This window comes from Mus musculus, chromosome 4 (assembly GCF_000001635.26).
Source record: "Mus musculus strain C57BL/6J chromosome 4, GRCm38.p6 C57BL/6J".
Lineage (NCBI taxonomy): Eukaryota > Metazoa > Chordata > Mammalia > Rodentia > Muridae > Mus > Mus musculus.
The window spans coordinates 56,933,019-56,948,236 of NC_000070.6; the positions used below are offsets into that span (position 1 = coordinate 56,933,019).

General features: G+C 44.7%; 1 protein-coding gene across 11 annotated transcripts in view; it reads right to left on the reverse strand.

Moving 5' to 3' along the window:
- Positions 1-14,437, reverse strand: part of Tmem245 (transmembrane protein 245) — a 71,453-nt gene extending 57,016 nt beyond the window's left edge. For 5 of the 11 annotated variants that reach the window (NR_161228.1, NR_161227.1, NM_175518.5 and 2 more), the window contains exons 1-3: positions 13,827-14,411; positions 4,844-4,961; positions 3,351-3,452 (exon numbers count right to left, since the gene is read on the reverse strand). Coding sequence is in view for 7 of the 11 variants with exons in the window: in NM_175518.5 (NP_780727.3) it covers positions 3,351-3,452; positions 4,844-4,961; positions 13,827-14,393 (787 nt within the window). In the remaining 4 variants the exon portion in view is untranslated. Of the gene's footprint in view, positions 1-3,350; positions 3,453-4,843; positions 4,962-13,826 lie in introns of all 11 variants that reach the window. The other 6 variants (XR_001784143.2, XM_030253547.1, XM_011250038.3 and 3 more) reach the window with 3 other exon arrangements.
- Positions 14,438-15,218: the final 781 nt, after the last annotated feature.

Consider the following 15,218-nt stretch of genomic DNA (forward strand, 5'->3'; position numbering starts at 1 on the left):
AAAATAGGATGGCATGTTAACATCACCAAGGTTCATCATTGGTGAAAGTAATGCTGGTATTTTCTCTATAGGCCAAGGGAACGCACTGTCACTTTTTTCCAGGGGTGGTGTTTGAATGTTTGCCCCATCCAAAGCTCATGGTGCACTGTAATAATATTAAGGGTGCCACGTGAGGCTGCAATGAGAAGGTGGGCCACCAGATGTGGACACCCTGATTCATACACCAACCCTTCAGAACACTGTTGGCACCTCACTGCATCAGCCAGCCTGTGCAAACGACAAGGAGGAGTCTAGCACAGAAGATAAACTAGGACAGAGGTCTCTACCTAGTGGACAGCATCCAGTGGACAGAGAAGTGATGAGCCAACTGGGCTAACAGTAAGAAAGGTAATGACAGCTACAACTGAGCCGAGCCAAGACAGCAGTGTTGATACTTTCACTATGGATAATTCCTGATCACTCAATGTGGCAAGGAAAGGAAAAGAACAAGGGGCTGAATGAAGGTCACGGACCTTGGCTTAAATCATAGCTCCACCCATGTGACTGGAGGTGCCTCAGAACCCCAGAAATGAAACACCTTCATCAGCAGATGGAGGTACCATCAATTCCATTTCATTTGTTTTGGTTTGTGTTTTGCTTGTTTGCTGTTGTTGATGGTGGATTTCTAAAGACAGTCCATTTGAAAGTACCTCATAAAGCTAAAGCCATGGCTCGGTGACTAAGAGCACTGGCTGCTCTTCCAGAAGACCTGGGTTCAATTCACAGCACCCGAATTGCAGCTCCATCTCTAACTACAGTTTTGAGGATCTGATGCCTCTTCTGGCCTCCTTGGGCACTGCATGCACAGTGAGTGTGAGTGTGTGTGTGTGTGTGTGTGTGTGTGTGTGTGTGTGTGTGTGTGTGTGTGTGTGTGTAGGCATACCTATACACATAATAATAAAAATAAAATTTTAAAGTATCCCAAAAAGTTCTTATTCAATAGGAGAACCTTGAACACATTTTTCCCCTAAGTGAATTAAAGTTCCAGGAAATACCACCCAAGAGTTCCCAAGGTCCAAGGGTCAAGCCCCTAAATTTAGAGTGAACTGTTGAGTCCAGGAATCAAACAAACTTAGACTTTGAATTCTAATGAAATCCAGCACCTTACTTCTACAAACGAAAGCTAGTTGTGGCTCACAGAGCTAAGACAGCCCAGATGATGCAAAGCAGGCCATTCACTCAGGTGACGCCACACAAGTTCAAGAGCAGGCAAGGCTCAGAACCGGTCCTGCTGAGGCAGCTCACTGAAGCATTCCTGTACCACATGAAAGCATCAACTGCAGGAAGAAAAGGAACACGAGGGAGGTCTGCTCTCTTAAAGACTAGATGGTTTCTCATCTGATTTAAAGAGAAGTAAGATGTTAGGAACATGAGGAAGAAATATTTAGGCCTCTAGAAAAGCACTGTTGTCCTAAGGTCAACAGTAACCAGCTTTGAAGCAGGAAAGAACAAAACAAAACAGGAAAATCGTTGCTTCCAGGCTGTTCTCTGCACTTATTCTCAGACTCTAGGACATCTTTCCTTGAAAGTCAATAACCCAGGCTTCAGAAAACAGGCTGGCATATCAACACCCTTGTCTGGGTTGATGCCTGGCAATAGTAGACCTCAGCATCTCTTTAACCCCCACCCATGACTCAAAACCTGGTCCTAAATTATTCTTCTCAGAGCTCTTGAAGGGCTGTTAACTGGGCGACTAGAATGTATACCTGGGCAGGGAGGGGCCTGAAGCCCTTGGGTGTAGATCTGTGCTACTTATATACAGGAAGCCCTCAGGATCACAGGGACCAGGTGCTGACCTCTTGTATACATCAAGTCCCTTAAAAAAAGACAGTGTCTGCACTTGGCCTAAGCACATCCTCACATACATTTTAAATCTTCCCTAGATTATGTAGAATATCTAACATTAAAATGCCACGTGATAGTTGTAATGCTGCACTGTATATGCAAAAATGACAAGAAAAGGTCTTTACATGCTCAATATAGCTGTCATGTTCCCAAAATACTTTCCATTTTCAGATGGTTGAATCCACAGACAAGAATTCAATAAAAAGATAAGGCTACCCAGACTTACCCTATAACAAAGCAGCTGAAAACAAAACAAAACACAACAAAACAAAAAAAAACGCCTTTAATCCCAGCACTCGGGAGGTAGAGGCAGAGGCAGGCGGATTTCTGAGTTCAAGACCAGCCTGGTCTACAAAGTGAGTTCCAGGACAGCCAGGACTACACAGAGAAACCCTGTCTCCAGGGGCCGGGGCGGGGTGGCGGGCGGGGGGCAGGCAGCTGAAAGGGACACCAGGCCAGAGTGAGGGGGCAGGGCACCCAGAGCTGTTTGAGTCCCTGACACTTAGGGAAAGGAACAAGGTAAAACCAAGCAGAACTAATGGAAGCTACCAGCCCTGTACCACTCTAAGTCTTCCACACAGGCTCTGGGGTTCAAGCACCTTGACAGGAAGACAGGCCACAACAGGAAACTGAAATTTTAAATGAATAAACAGCTTCCTGTACATAAATGCTTCATACCAGCACTATTCACAAGACCCAAAAGATGAAGACAACCTACATCTGTGAAAGGATGACAGACAGAATGTGGAAGAGCTGTGTGCTGGAATATTACTCAGCCATTAAAAACAGTACAATACTGAAAGGTGTACAGGTTTTCCTTTCAGAGTGATAAACACTGTAAAACTAGATGGAGGTGGTGGGTACACAGTACTGAGAAATACAAATGCCACTTTGTAATAGTTGATGGCCAATTTTATATTAACCATAATAACAAAAAGATACAAAATAGGAACATGGTCTAAAGATGCCTAAAACATTTTAGATAATTTAATTTTCTGTTTAGAAACCACTTCGGGTTTTTAATACATTAAAAGATTTCTCTTTGACATTTAAGTTATTGTGCTTTGTTTGGTAAGGTACTTGATAAATTCTATAAAGTAGGATCATCTGAAAAGACAGAACCGCAATTGAGAGCATTCCCTCACCAGAGTGATTGATTGATTATTGGTGTAGGGTGGCCCAGATCCTTGTGGAGGGTGCCATCACTAGGCAGATGCCATAGGAGCTGTAGGAAAGCAGGCTGAGCAAGTCATGAAGAACAAGCTAGTCCTTTATGGCCTCTGGATCAGCTTCAGTCCTGAGCTGACCTCGCTGCAATGAGTGTGACCTTTGACTTGAGAGTTAGAAGAGGAAATAAACCCTTCCCCCCCCCCCCCCAAGCCACTTTTGTCATGGTATTTATCACAGCAGTACAGACAGCTATCCTTCCAAAACACTAAGAACGCACTCATAAAAGACTGTCTTACCAGCCGACTCCTTCTCATTCTGTTTTTCATAAAGGGTGCCCACAGACATCAGGAAAACAATAACCAGGAATACTGGAATTCTCCATGAGCCAGCCAGTGATGCTGAAAAGTAGTAAGAAGTCATGTTTTCAGTTAATAGAACAATTTGATATACAGGAAAATTAAGAGATTATTTCACAGGGAAAAACATTGTTAAAAGGCCCTCATACAGGTAGACTCTAACGAAAGAACAATTTCACCCTTGCTCTCAAAGGATGAAGGCATGTGCCAACCTACCCTTAAGAGGTCAATCTCCAGGCCATCATATGCACCCCCACATACCCACAGGTTTCACATTACCCCAAACTCAAGTTCACCCCTATGCAGCACCTGACACCACGACAAACAAAGTCGTAGACACAAACCCTGAAGTCAGGGAACCAGCCTGTTTCTCTGAAATATCACTAGGTTAGAACTCGAGTTTCAAAAAGGACCCAACAGGCCCCAAAACTGTATCCAGAACTCCCACAGTACACAGCTAAGTCCCCAAGCACCCGCCTTCCCTGAGTCCTCTTCTGCCTTCTGCAAATATAACCTGAGTGACTGACATACATCATCAGGAGACCTTGCAGATAAACCTCATCGTTCCAACTCCATAAACCTGCAGACAGTACCTCTCAAAGCCAGACCCTGAGCAAGACATTTACAGACAGCTGGGCTTGGCTGCTGCTTCCTTTGGGGAGAGGGGGAACACAATTTATAAAAACGACTCTAAAAACAACTTTAGGTTATCTGCTGCTCTAAGTTGCTCAACTATTTTCTTTTTAAAGTAGAACTTAGTAGTTCTATCAACTCAGTCTTACAAGTCTTGCCCAGTCATGTGAGTCATGCTGAAAAGCCATTCAAGAGCATGCAGCAGCAGCACTCTGGCCCCAGCTAACAGTGAGCTGCCCCACCGAGCAGGAAACTCATGACTGAGCAGCCTTGGCGTGCACCGTCTCTGCTAAGCCATCAACGGTCTTCCCGCTGCTCCCTGAAGCTCTGGCATCTCTCCCTCGTGACACACAAGTGCTTAAGCCACTCTTTCACAGGATGAACACCTCTTAGGAAGAGGTTTTTGTATTTCATACACTCTTCTTGTCTAACCTCCTCCCCCATTCCTACCCCAAGACCTCCTTCTTACCCAGACCCAAACTCAACAAGGCCCAAGCCTCTCATCATCCTTGGGTGCTTTTCCATCTCCTCCCCAAGCTTGCCACAAGCAAAGTGAGCTAGAAGGTTACCCACTGCACACTTACTGTCAAGAACTTAGTAAAGAATGCATAGGGAACTTAAAGATCAACATCTGAAAGCAGAGTATCTTGGATGAAGATTAGCGAAAGCTCAAATCGCAACAGTTTCTACAGAATATGTTAAAGCATCTCTAGTGCAACATACAAAGACCCACATCCACTGATCAGCCTCTTAAACTACAGTTACTGGGCGGCTGTTTTGAAGAAGAAGAAAGGACTCACCTATATGAAAAAGCAGTATCATCCACACAGGAATCGAAACTGCTCTCAAATACCGTTGAGTGCTTGCATTCCACTTGAATGAAACCATCAGCACGTAGCCAACTACCAATGTCCAGATCTTAAATAAATAAGACAGAGTTGTAACATATATACAACAAAGAGCATATGTTACACAATATCTGCAGCATCTGTATAGTGTAAGTATTCCGGACACGGCACAGACAGGATGCTATGGGTGGCCTGCCTGGGTCTTCCTTTTTCATTTAGTTATGTTTAAATAGGCATTTGAAACCCAGGCAGTGATACTTATATACTTAATAAAGTACATTGTTTTAAGACATACAAAAGTTCAAAATCCATTTAACTTTTAAAAAAAAAAAAATAGATCTTTATTTTTACCAGAAACACTCATACAATTTTTGGTTTGGGAACTGTTCTAATTCCCCCATTTAACTAGTTTTTTTAAAAATAAAAGTTATATGTAAGTACCATATTTAAATTACAGTTGATCTTGTAGAATTCCTAGAAGTTTCTGTTGACTAATATGAAGGTAGGGACCCTAAAAAAGAAAAAGGCTAAAAAGAGCCCATACTTTAGCCTATAAAATGTAAGTAGGAAAGTAGTTATTTTGAAAACAAAGAAGAGCTAGCTAAAGTATAAGCCAGTTGATAATCTAAGTGACAGATGTTGAGACCCTAACCTACAGTCATATGCACCAGTTAAAAAGGGTATCTGAAAAAAAATATTACAAGAAGAAACAGCAAAAGTTGAAAAGAGAACCAGCCATGGTTCCTCCTCCATTTCCCAACCCTACAGCTGAAGGATTATCACTAACGATTATCACTACAGATAAACGATCATCACAAGCTGCCAAGGCCCCTACATCCACATAACTCTTTCTTCACGAGAACACTAACAAATAACAATTTGTATTTGTGTGTATGGGTATATTTAGCCTCCACATATGTCCGTGTACCAAGTGCGTGCCTGGTTCCCTCAGAAGCCAGAAGAGGACACTGGAGCACCCCGTGTCAAGGTTGTGACAGTTGTGACCTACCACGTGGGTGCTGGTGATCAAACCCCAGTCCTCTGCAGGTGCAACCAGTGCTCTTAACTACTGAGCCATCACTGCAGCCCTAGTAAAGGAGAAACAAGTGGTGCTAGGGGGAAAAAAAAAGGTAGAGTCTGAAATAGAGTCCTTTTCATAATGAAGATACAATCGATTTCAGTAATTACAAAGTGGTAAAATAGTGACCCTGAGGGAAGGGCTGGACTTCTCCCTATGCCACACAGATCCTGTTGGTCACTCAACAGCCAGACTAGAACCCAGCTTCTAAACCTATGGGCTGTGACATAGGTATAAAGGAATGTGAAGGTCATGAAAATTGTCTGTCAGTAGTATAGGTTCTGAACATGCAACAATGAAAATGTAATCCAAAATCATATACGTAGAAGTCGGAGGTGCTTCCTGCAGTGGAGTCACGTGATTTCACTAAAGCCTTGGTTCTGACCTAAAGGGCCCCCTTTGCACTCACAGCTCTTACACAAAGCCTCTTCCTGCTATGGAAGAAGAACATTTTAGGAATTTCCTCAGCATTCCACAGCATGTGGGGTACCAACTATTCTATCTGCATGCACTCTTAGAATTGTTGATTTTTGAAACTATTTGAAGTGCTGACCAATTTCTTTTTTTGTTGTTTGTTTGTTTAGTTTGGTTTGTTTCCGGGGCAGGGTTTCTCTGTGTAGCCCTGGCTGACCTGGAACTTACTCTGTAGACCATACTGGTCTTGAACTCAGAAATCTGCCTGCCTCTGACTCTCAAGAGCTGGGATTAAAGGCATCCGCCACCACTGCCTGGCACTGACCAATTTCTTAAAAAAAAAAGTACAAAATCCTCAGGTGCTTTTCGACTCGAGCCTATGAGAAAATTTCCAGCAGTTTTTGAAATGGCACTAAAAATAGCCTTGCCATTCTGCACTATGTACCTACTTAAGCAAAGCAACACTCTCAGCACTGATTATAAAAATCAAACTAGCAATGAACTCTGAAGAATACTGAAGATGCTGTGCCTACAGGATTAAACACTCACCCAAGCACACTTATCTCATTAGCACACAAATCTGCTTTAATCTGAAGATATGGCTCAGTGGTTAAGAGCACTGGCTGCTCTTCCAGAGGATCTGGGTTCTAATCCCAGCACCCACATAGGGGCTCAAAATTATCTGTAACTCCAGTTCTAGGGGATCTAACACCCTCTTCTATCTCTACAAACACTGCACACATGTGGTACGCAGACATACATACAGGCAAAACATTCATACATATAAAGTAAAAAATAAAATTAAATACAGTTATGATTTATTAACAGTAAATGTTTGATTATAAACCTGTCTTATATAGCTACATAACTAAGGTCATACGAAATTTTCTTAGGTAAATAGGAGTCCTAAGTGAAAAAAATTTACAAAACTCTGGCAAAGTACTAGCAAAGCCCACAGGTTACACAAAACTGAGACAGAATGATCAGAGGCAAGCTGCCCACCTACAGACCTAAGGTAACCAACCCACGGCCAGGACGCTGTGCTGATTCAAGGAAGATTGTTACATTTAATGCCAAGATGGGCAAAGCTGTGCCTTCAGGTCCAAAACCCGAATGTACAAACAGGGACTGGAGAGAGCACCTAACTCCAGCAGTCAATGTAGAATGTCTGTTTATAAAAATGCAACTAGACACCAACAAACTGTAAGCAATAAAATTCAGGCTAAAAAAGCAAAGGAACACTGTCCCATGATACAGCCATGACTAGGTGGGCGGACTCTAGCTTATGAAGAAGTAGAGAGCAGCAGCAGCCTGTGATAGCTGTTCTCAGACGCTGGACGCCGAAAGGTGGCCATCACTGCTGCGATAGAACACAGTGACTACAGGCAGCGGGGGGAGAAAGGGTTTGTTTTGCTTTCAATTCCACATCGGAGTCTATCATGGAAAGGAGTCCAGGCAGGAGCTCAAGTCAGGAACCTGGAGACAGGAACTGAAGCCTCGAAGGAAGGCTACTTACTGGCTTGCTCAGTTTGCTTTCTTATATACCCTAGGACCACCTGTCTAAGGGTGGCAACAGCCACAGTAGGATGGGCCCTCTCACATCATATAAAGAAAATGTCTACAGACTTTGTCTACAGGCAGTCGGATAGAGGCACTTTCTTGGTTCCCTTATCTTCCCAGATAACTCGAGCTTGTCAAGTTGACTAACAAAAGAGCCAGGAGAGTGGGGGAGACAAGCACCTGGGAAGAGGCGAGTAGCTTAGTTTTCTGGAGTTCTGATGCCGACATAGTGGAAATTATGAATTAGCATATTTCACTACAATGAGTATAAATGTTTCCAGCAACTAATAGCTGTCTAAAAACAGAGTAAGTTTCTATCTACCTCCTTATGTGTATCCAGACAAATTCTGAGAAGCTGTTATCTCTACTCACAAGGAAACCTGTGTTGCTAAGAAATAAATTATATACCTCAGATTTTTTAAGAGAAATTTTGATCTGAAGAAAACTGTTATTTTTATCCAGTAAACATGAAGCTCACAGATAACCTTCCTTCAGGTTAAAGCAATCAGCTCCTCCATAGCCCCCTAATTCCACCTTCAGGACTGTGCTACATGAACACTACGGTGTGCAGATAAATACAGAGTATTCAGTTGCCGTTTACAATACAGCTTCAAAAATGCAAATGTATTCAGAACCGGAGGAGTGTGGCGACTATATTCAGGAGCACAGTGTAAATTTATGCATATAAAGTATAATGGTAAAAATATACTCAACAATAAAAACAATGAAAGTCACCATCTGCAGGCAGCTGGAGCTCAGGGGTGCCACATGCTTACACACTGTGGGATGCTCCTTCCCAAGTAGGAAAGAAATGGGGTTCCCTTTAAGATGTCCTTCCTTGGGCCTTACAAAGTTTTACAACCATTTACATGTAGTTCTTCAGAGAGACTCACAGAAATACTACTGTTTGTTCAAAAGACAGAGCCATTTACAAACACTTGGCTTTTTGGGTAATTTAATTACCAATAGTTAAAAGTGTTTATCTCTGAATTTGTTGGAATACACAAAGATTTGTCATAAACATTTTCTAAAAGACATTTTGGACAAAAGAATTCATTCCATAACAAGATGAAAAAGAAAAACTGTAGCTGCAAGCCATAACAGCAAAGGGTCTACAGGAGGCCAGGAACTGCCTGATGAGAGCAGTGTATATGGGACTCCATGTTTTAATATACATTATTGTGACACAGGATATGTATGATAGGGAAAACTTTCTGTAGTATAGTGGTTATCATATATATATATATATATATATATTATATATATATGTATATGTATATGTATATATATACACACACATATATAATTACTTTTACCATATAAATTTCTATGCTGCTTAAACTGTTCTTTACATAACAAGTATGGTAAGCTTTTCTAAAACAATGAGAAGTACTTATACTTGCTTTGTGATCACGTGTCATGCATGTCTCTGCTTTGTTTGGAAGGGAAGGGGATTAAACTCAGCAGAGACCCTCTCACCGAGCTGGCTTTCCAACCCTTAAGAGTGTTGCTTTGTCTGGATACAGGACCTCACTGTGAACTGTCCTCAAGGTCACAATCCTCTGTCCTGGTCTCCCAAGCACTAGGTTTACAGAGCCACCATGACCAAGAACAGGGTTTTCCTCCCTAGCCCAGACATTCAGCCTCATGAGCACACCTGCTTGTGTGGGAATTTAAATCTCTGAACCACAGCTGACCTGAAGGCTTCCTAACATTTATCCTCTCTTAAACATGCTGTGCTCTCTCCAAAATACATAATCCAACCATCTTTTAGCACCCGTGTGCTAGACATTACATAAGATGGCATAAAACTTGGCAGCATTCAGTTAGCTCTCCAAGTAAGGCACTCATATTTTCCTTTCAGGAGACACAATCACACATGACATACTTCTCAGTGAAATGGCACAGTGAGGTGCTCAGTGTGTTAAAGTGCATGTGTGCATGCAGGCACACCTACTCATGTGAGACAAAGGCTGACTTTGAGATGTCTTCCTTACTCATGTCTCCATCTTTTTTCTTCCTTTCTTTCTTTTTCCCCCTTCTCCTTTTCTGAGGCAAGTCTCTCAACCTGGAGCTCACCATTTTGCCTGGACTGGCTGGAAAGCAAGCCACCAGGATCCACCAGTCTCCATCACCACTCCACGGCTTCTATTGGATTCTAAGGATTCAAACTCAGACTCTCAAGCACTTTACCGGCTGAGCCATCTCCCGGGCCCCACTTCCTAAGTCTCTCTCAGACAGAAGAAACAAGCCGTCTCCAATCACTGCTAGAGCAGCAACTACTCCAAGTACTTCATTCTCCTTTAAGACAGCTATTCTGAAAACTGTTCTCTTGGTCATCTGGTCCTTCAGAGTCAGGAGTTTTTATAGCTAAGTCTCTAGTTGTGAAAGAACTTCCTCTCAGCTGCTGTCAGGTAAGCAGCAACAAACCTCTCAAGGTTTCCAAGTGGAAGGGTGTAGCCCTCCCTGAGAGGCTGGCTGGCCAGGGTGCACTTCCTAAGAGGCTCTTGTGGCCCTGAACTAAGCTCAAGGGGACTTAGACATCATTCAAGCCAGCCCTTCAATTTGCACAGCAAGGGAGCTGAGGGGCCCAGAGTGAGGCCTTGGTCACAGGTCACAAAGCAAGTTACTGCCACAGCGAAGTTTCTAAGTCAAGGAAGGTCCTCTGATCCTTCAGCCCTCAATGTTTCCAACACTACTTCTTCATAAAGAAAGAGACAGGAGGCAGGGCCACGGAGAAAACAAACCTGCTGCTGCAAAAACTAGAAATGGTCTTTTTCCCCTGAACAAGTCTAAACAAAAGGAAAGAGGGGATCAAAATATTCCTGGCAGAGAAAAGGGCTGAAGCAGGGGACACTAGTAACTTTTCACACTTATCTTGCACAATTGTACATCACAGGGAAAGTTACCCGGGAAATCCGAGCATGGGACATCAGAAGACATTTTTCTTAGTGATTCTGAAATCACTAGGTGAAGACAATATTCCAACACACCCGAAACTGTGGAAAAAGAACTGCTGGTACCATGAAGGATTAGCGTTTCACCTGGAACCAGGGCGCAGTGTTGGGAGGGAACCAGGGTAAAGAAAAGAGCTTAAGTGAGGCGTACAGGAAGAAGACATGAGGACAGACTGCTAACAAACCAAAGTGAACAGAGGCACCAAAAGCAAGCAGAAACGCCAGGACCTGGAAACCTGCACAGACGGCAGGAGAATCAGAGACAGCATGAGCTACTAAGAGTCCAGGGCAACAGCTGGGATTAGTCCAATTTTTGTGTTCACTGGACTTTTCCTTTTAACTGAAATCAGTTTTGTTTTTCCTCCTAAGTTGAAGATTTAAACACATGTGCTTGGAGAAAGGTTCTTTGCCCTTCCTGAAGGGCACCAGGAGTTCTGACTGCCAGCAGATCTTTGCCTGCCAGCAACAGGTTCAGAATATGACCTGACTGCTCTCTAGTTTTTCAGATCTGACGTCTCTTCCTCCTGCTGGACAGGACTGATAGATACCACAGTGCAGCTGTAGCCCTGTCAGAAGCTAGTTCAGTGCCTAGCACAGAGGACACATGCAAAAGCTGGATCTTTGAACATATGACTCATCTGCCCCGTGAACGTGGGTCTGCTTACAGGGTACTTTCCTCTCTGCCTCTGTCATGCTGGCTCACATTCACAAGTTGTCATAAAGCATTAGGGCCGATGCTTTGCATTAGGCAGCCCAGCTTGGGCTCACAAAACCAAACGCTGCGGCCTCGGAGATAGAAAACTTACGGTACGCCCCTGCCCGGTTACATGTAGCTTCAACCAGTGTCAGGTGCAGGCTAACACGCCTCACTTCATCCACGTCCGACCCCTATCGGCACTGGCAGAACTCAACTCTGACAGTTGTCTGTCGCCAGGTAAGCTCAACCTGCAGGCACCCAGCTCAGCTTAGTCCTCATGCTCTAATTCACTCATAACGGTCTCTTATAATGGGCTTGTTGTGCTTTGTAACTCCCTCCTCATCTCCCTTTCTCCCATCACTGTGACCAAACTACTGTATTAGGAGCCTTTTAGTAGTATTTATTGAAAGGCTATGGTGTAGATCAATGGTAAACTGTGTGATTGTCACATTTAATTCAACACGGGTAGATACAAACATGAAGACTGACTTCAGGAAAATGATACTAAACAGGTATATAGACTGAGCTTCACAGGTATTTTCCTAAGTGTGTAAGCCCTTCCACTCTCTCCCTGAGGGCCGAGGAGAAATGCCCTATTTCCTCCCATCCCTACTAATTTACCTCTGAGCTCCACCTCTTACTCTGGCTGGAAAGGATACTATTCACACAAGGCAAGCCTTGCCTTCTTCACTTCCTAGATTCAATGGATGACACCTGAATGGATGACAGCTGAAATGTTACAGAATCTGTAATCATGGCTGAATTTCTTGAGGACTTTTCTTATACACACATAATGGTCTTTTATTCGAGGAATTTAATCCACGTAAACTGACTTCTTCAACAACAAAAGGACACTGATTTTAGCTTCCTTTTTTTTTTCTGACTTTTTTTTGGAATTTCAACAATTTATTAGATGTATGAGTTTGCGTGAACTTGAGTTGCTTTTAGCTTCCTTTTTTAAAAACTATTTTTAAAGATTTATTTTTATTATTTTTATTTAAGGATAGGTAAGAAACATTCATGTGTATGCAGGTGCTTGGAGAAATCAGAAGAGGGTGCTGGGGCTCTTGAAGTTGGAAGTAGAGGAGACTTATCAGTGATGCAACATGGGGGCTAGGGGCAGAATTCAAGACATCTGGAAGAGCAGCAAGTGGAAAACCTCCGGGCCCCTGTATTTAACTTAAGAGTAAACAACAGGAGCGGAGCTACAGCTCAGTATCTACAGCACAAGCCCACTAACACTTGGGTTTGGTCCCCAGCACAAACAGATTTGACAGCCACAGATTTGACAGTAAGCTATTCATCTTTAAGGCGGTCACACTAACTGAACCTGTGGCCCACAACTGTGAGAAGTGTACACTTACCTCTGTGTATGTCTGTTCCATTAGGATATGCTAATTTATGAGGCTGAAGGTACAACTCAGTAGCACACATGACACCCCCAGCACCACCACCCCCGCAAAAGTACTCCTATACACCCCGAAGAAAAGTACCTGACAATGTCTTCAATCAACTTTAAACAAGAACCAAGAGATGACCTCATGATCCTGGGACCAATTAGCAATCTACCTTTGGCAAGTTTAAACCTGCTCTAGCAAAGAAAGGCAATTACTTTGTAACGTTAATAATCTCAGGGCATATTCACTTTTTCAGTAACAAAGTGAATAAAGGTGAAATAGTATGGGGTGTATACACGCTAGATCTCGCGCTGTCTAGGATCTCGCTATTCCAGCGTTGCATTCTTAGCCCCTGTGGTAGTTTACCAACCAACATTCTTAAGATTCTTAAGCATTAAATAACCACTTCACTTTAACCTTGCCCGATAAATATGTGAACTAACCAGCCTGCGACGTAGTCTGAGTCAGGAATTCGCCTCTAAGATTATCTTTGCGATTCCTTCCAATTCTGAAGTTCCTCGATTGACACCTGGTATCTCTCTCCTTTAACGCAGTCCATTGCTAACGTAGACCGGGTCGCAATGGCCCCCACATAAGTAATACAGTTCTCGAAAGCGCCCAGAGTCACACACAAACTAGGGTGAAAGAACTGAACTCAGCCAAAGGACCTTTTCCCTAGCGGAGGGCGGGTTTCAAATCACACCCGCCTCTCTGGAAGGAAGCGCGCCAAGTCCCTCGGCCGTGGGAAGGCGCTCACTGGAGGACCTTTGGCCGCCTTGTCGCGGCGTCCCGGGTCCCGCCAACCTCGCACGCACTCCCCCATCTCACTCACCCACAGGCTGCTGAAGTAGTCGAGGCCGCGGCAGATGAGCGCGCCCGCGTGCGCCAGCAGCACCTGCACGCCCAGGTAGCTGCCCAGGCAGTAGAGCCCATAGAGCAGCGGGCCGCCCGCTCCCAGCAGCAGCAACAGGCGGCGGCGGCGCAGCGCCTGCTCGCCCAGCGCCTCCACGCCGTAGTCGGCGAAGCAGAGCGGCAGCAGCAGCGCGGCCAGCACGATGGGCGTGTGCGCGCGGTGCAGGCGCCGCAGCCACAGGCGGCCCAGGCGCGTGAGCGAGCTCTTGAACGGGTGCAGGAAAGTGCCGCACAGCACGGCCCAGAGCAGCGGCCGCAGGAAGGCCTCGAGGATGAAGTACACGAGCACCGCGGCGCCGCAGCACAGGCACACGAACAGCACGGCGCCCGTGTTGTAGAAAGCCTGCTTGATGGGCTTATCGAAGCGCAGCGCCAGCGCCGCGGTACGCGGGGTCTCGCCCGGCCCGACCGTGCGCGGGGCCCGGGACTCTGGCCGGGGAGAGCCCCGCGGGCTGGGCGCCTCAGCAGGGCCGCCGCGGTCGGCCATCGCGCCTCTGCCTGGACCGAGGGGCGGGGCTGCGAGCGGGGGAGGAACGCGAGGCGGAGGAGGGCGGTGCAGCGAGGATTTGTGGGTTTTGTAGTTCCCAGCGTGCGGTGGAGCATGCGCCAGAACCTAAGGAAACTACAACTCCCAAGAGGCTGAACGCAAATGCCTCCGCCCTTGGGCCCAATGGTCCCACAGGGACCAGGTAACAAGTTTTGAGGGGGTCCAAGAAAATGGGGTTGGGAGCGGGGGCGGATACTTTAATTGATGTCAACTTTTCCGGAGACAGGATCTCAAAAGAGACTCAGAGATGGAAAACACAAGCTGTATGTCTAAAAACACTGATGCACAGACTTAGTTTAACTGATTTATTTAATAAATACTTATTTTTAATCGTGTGTATGTAACATGTGTGGGTGACCAAAGAAGCCAGAAGTGTCTAATCCCCACAGACAGAGTTACAGGAGGTTGTGAACAGCCTTATTTGGATGCTGGGAATAGACCTCAGGTCCTTTGGAAGAATAATACACACTCTTAAACACGTTTTAAAGTGTTCTCTTATGTATATGACAGGGTTTTAAGTAGCTATTGCCTGGTCTAGGTGCTTGGCTCCTACCAACTCATTTTATCTTTAGAACACCCCTACAGAGATGCTACTAGTCTTGTTTTGTAGAAAACAAGGGGCGCAGAGAAATTAAGTACCTGGCCTCGTACAGCTTCCAAGTAGGTGAAGCAGGTTAACACTGTGGACGCTTATTCTGTAGTTTTTCTGTCTATGCTAACTGAACTGAACAGGGGATCCTGTTAGGAGCCCTTTGATAGTATCTA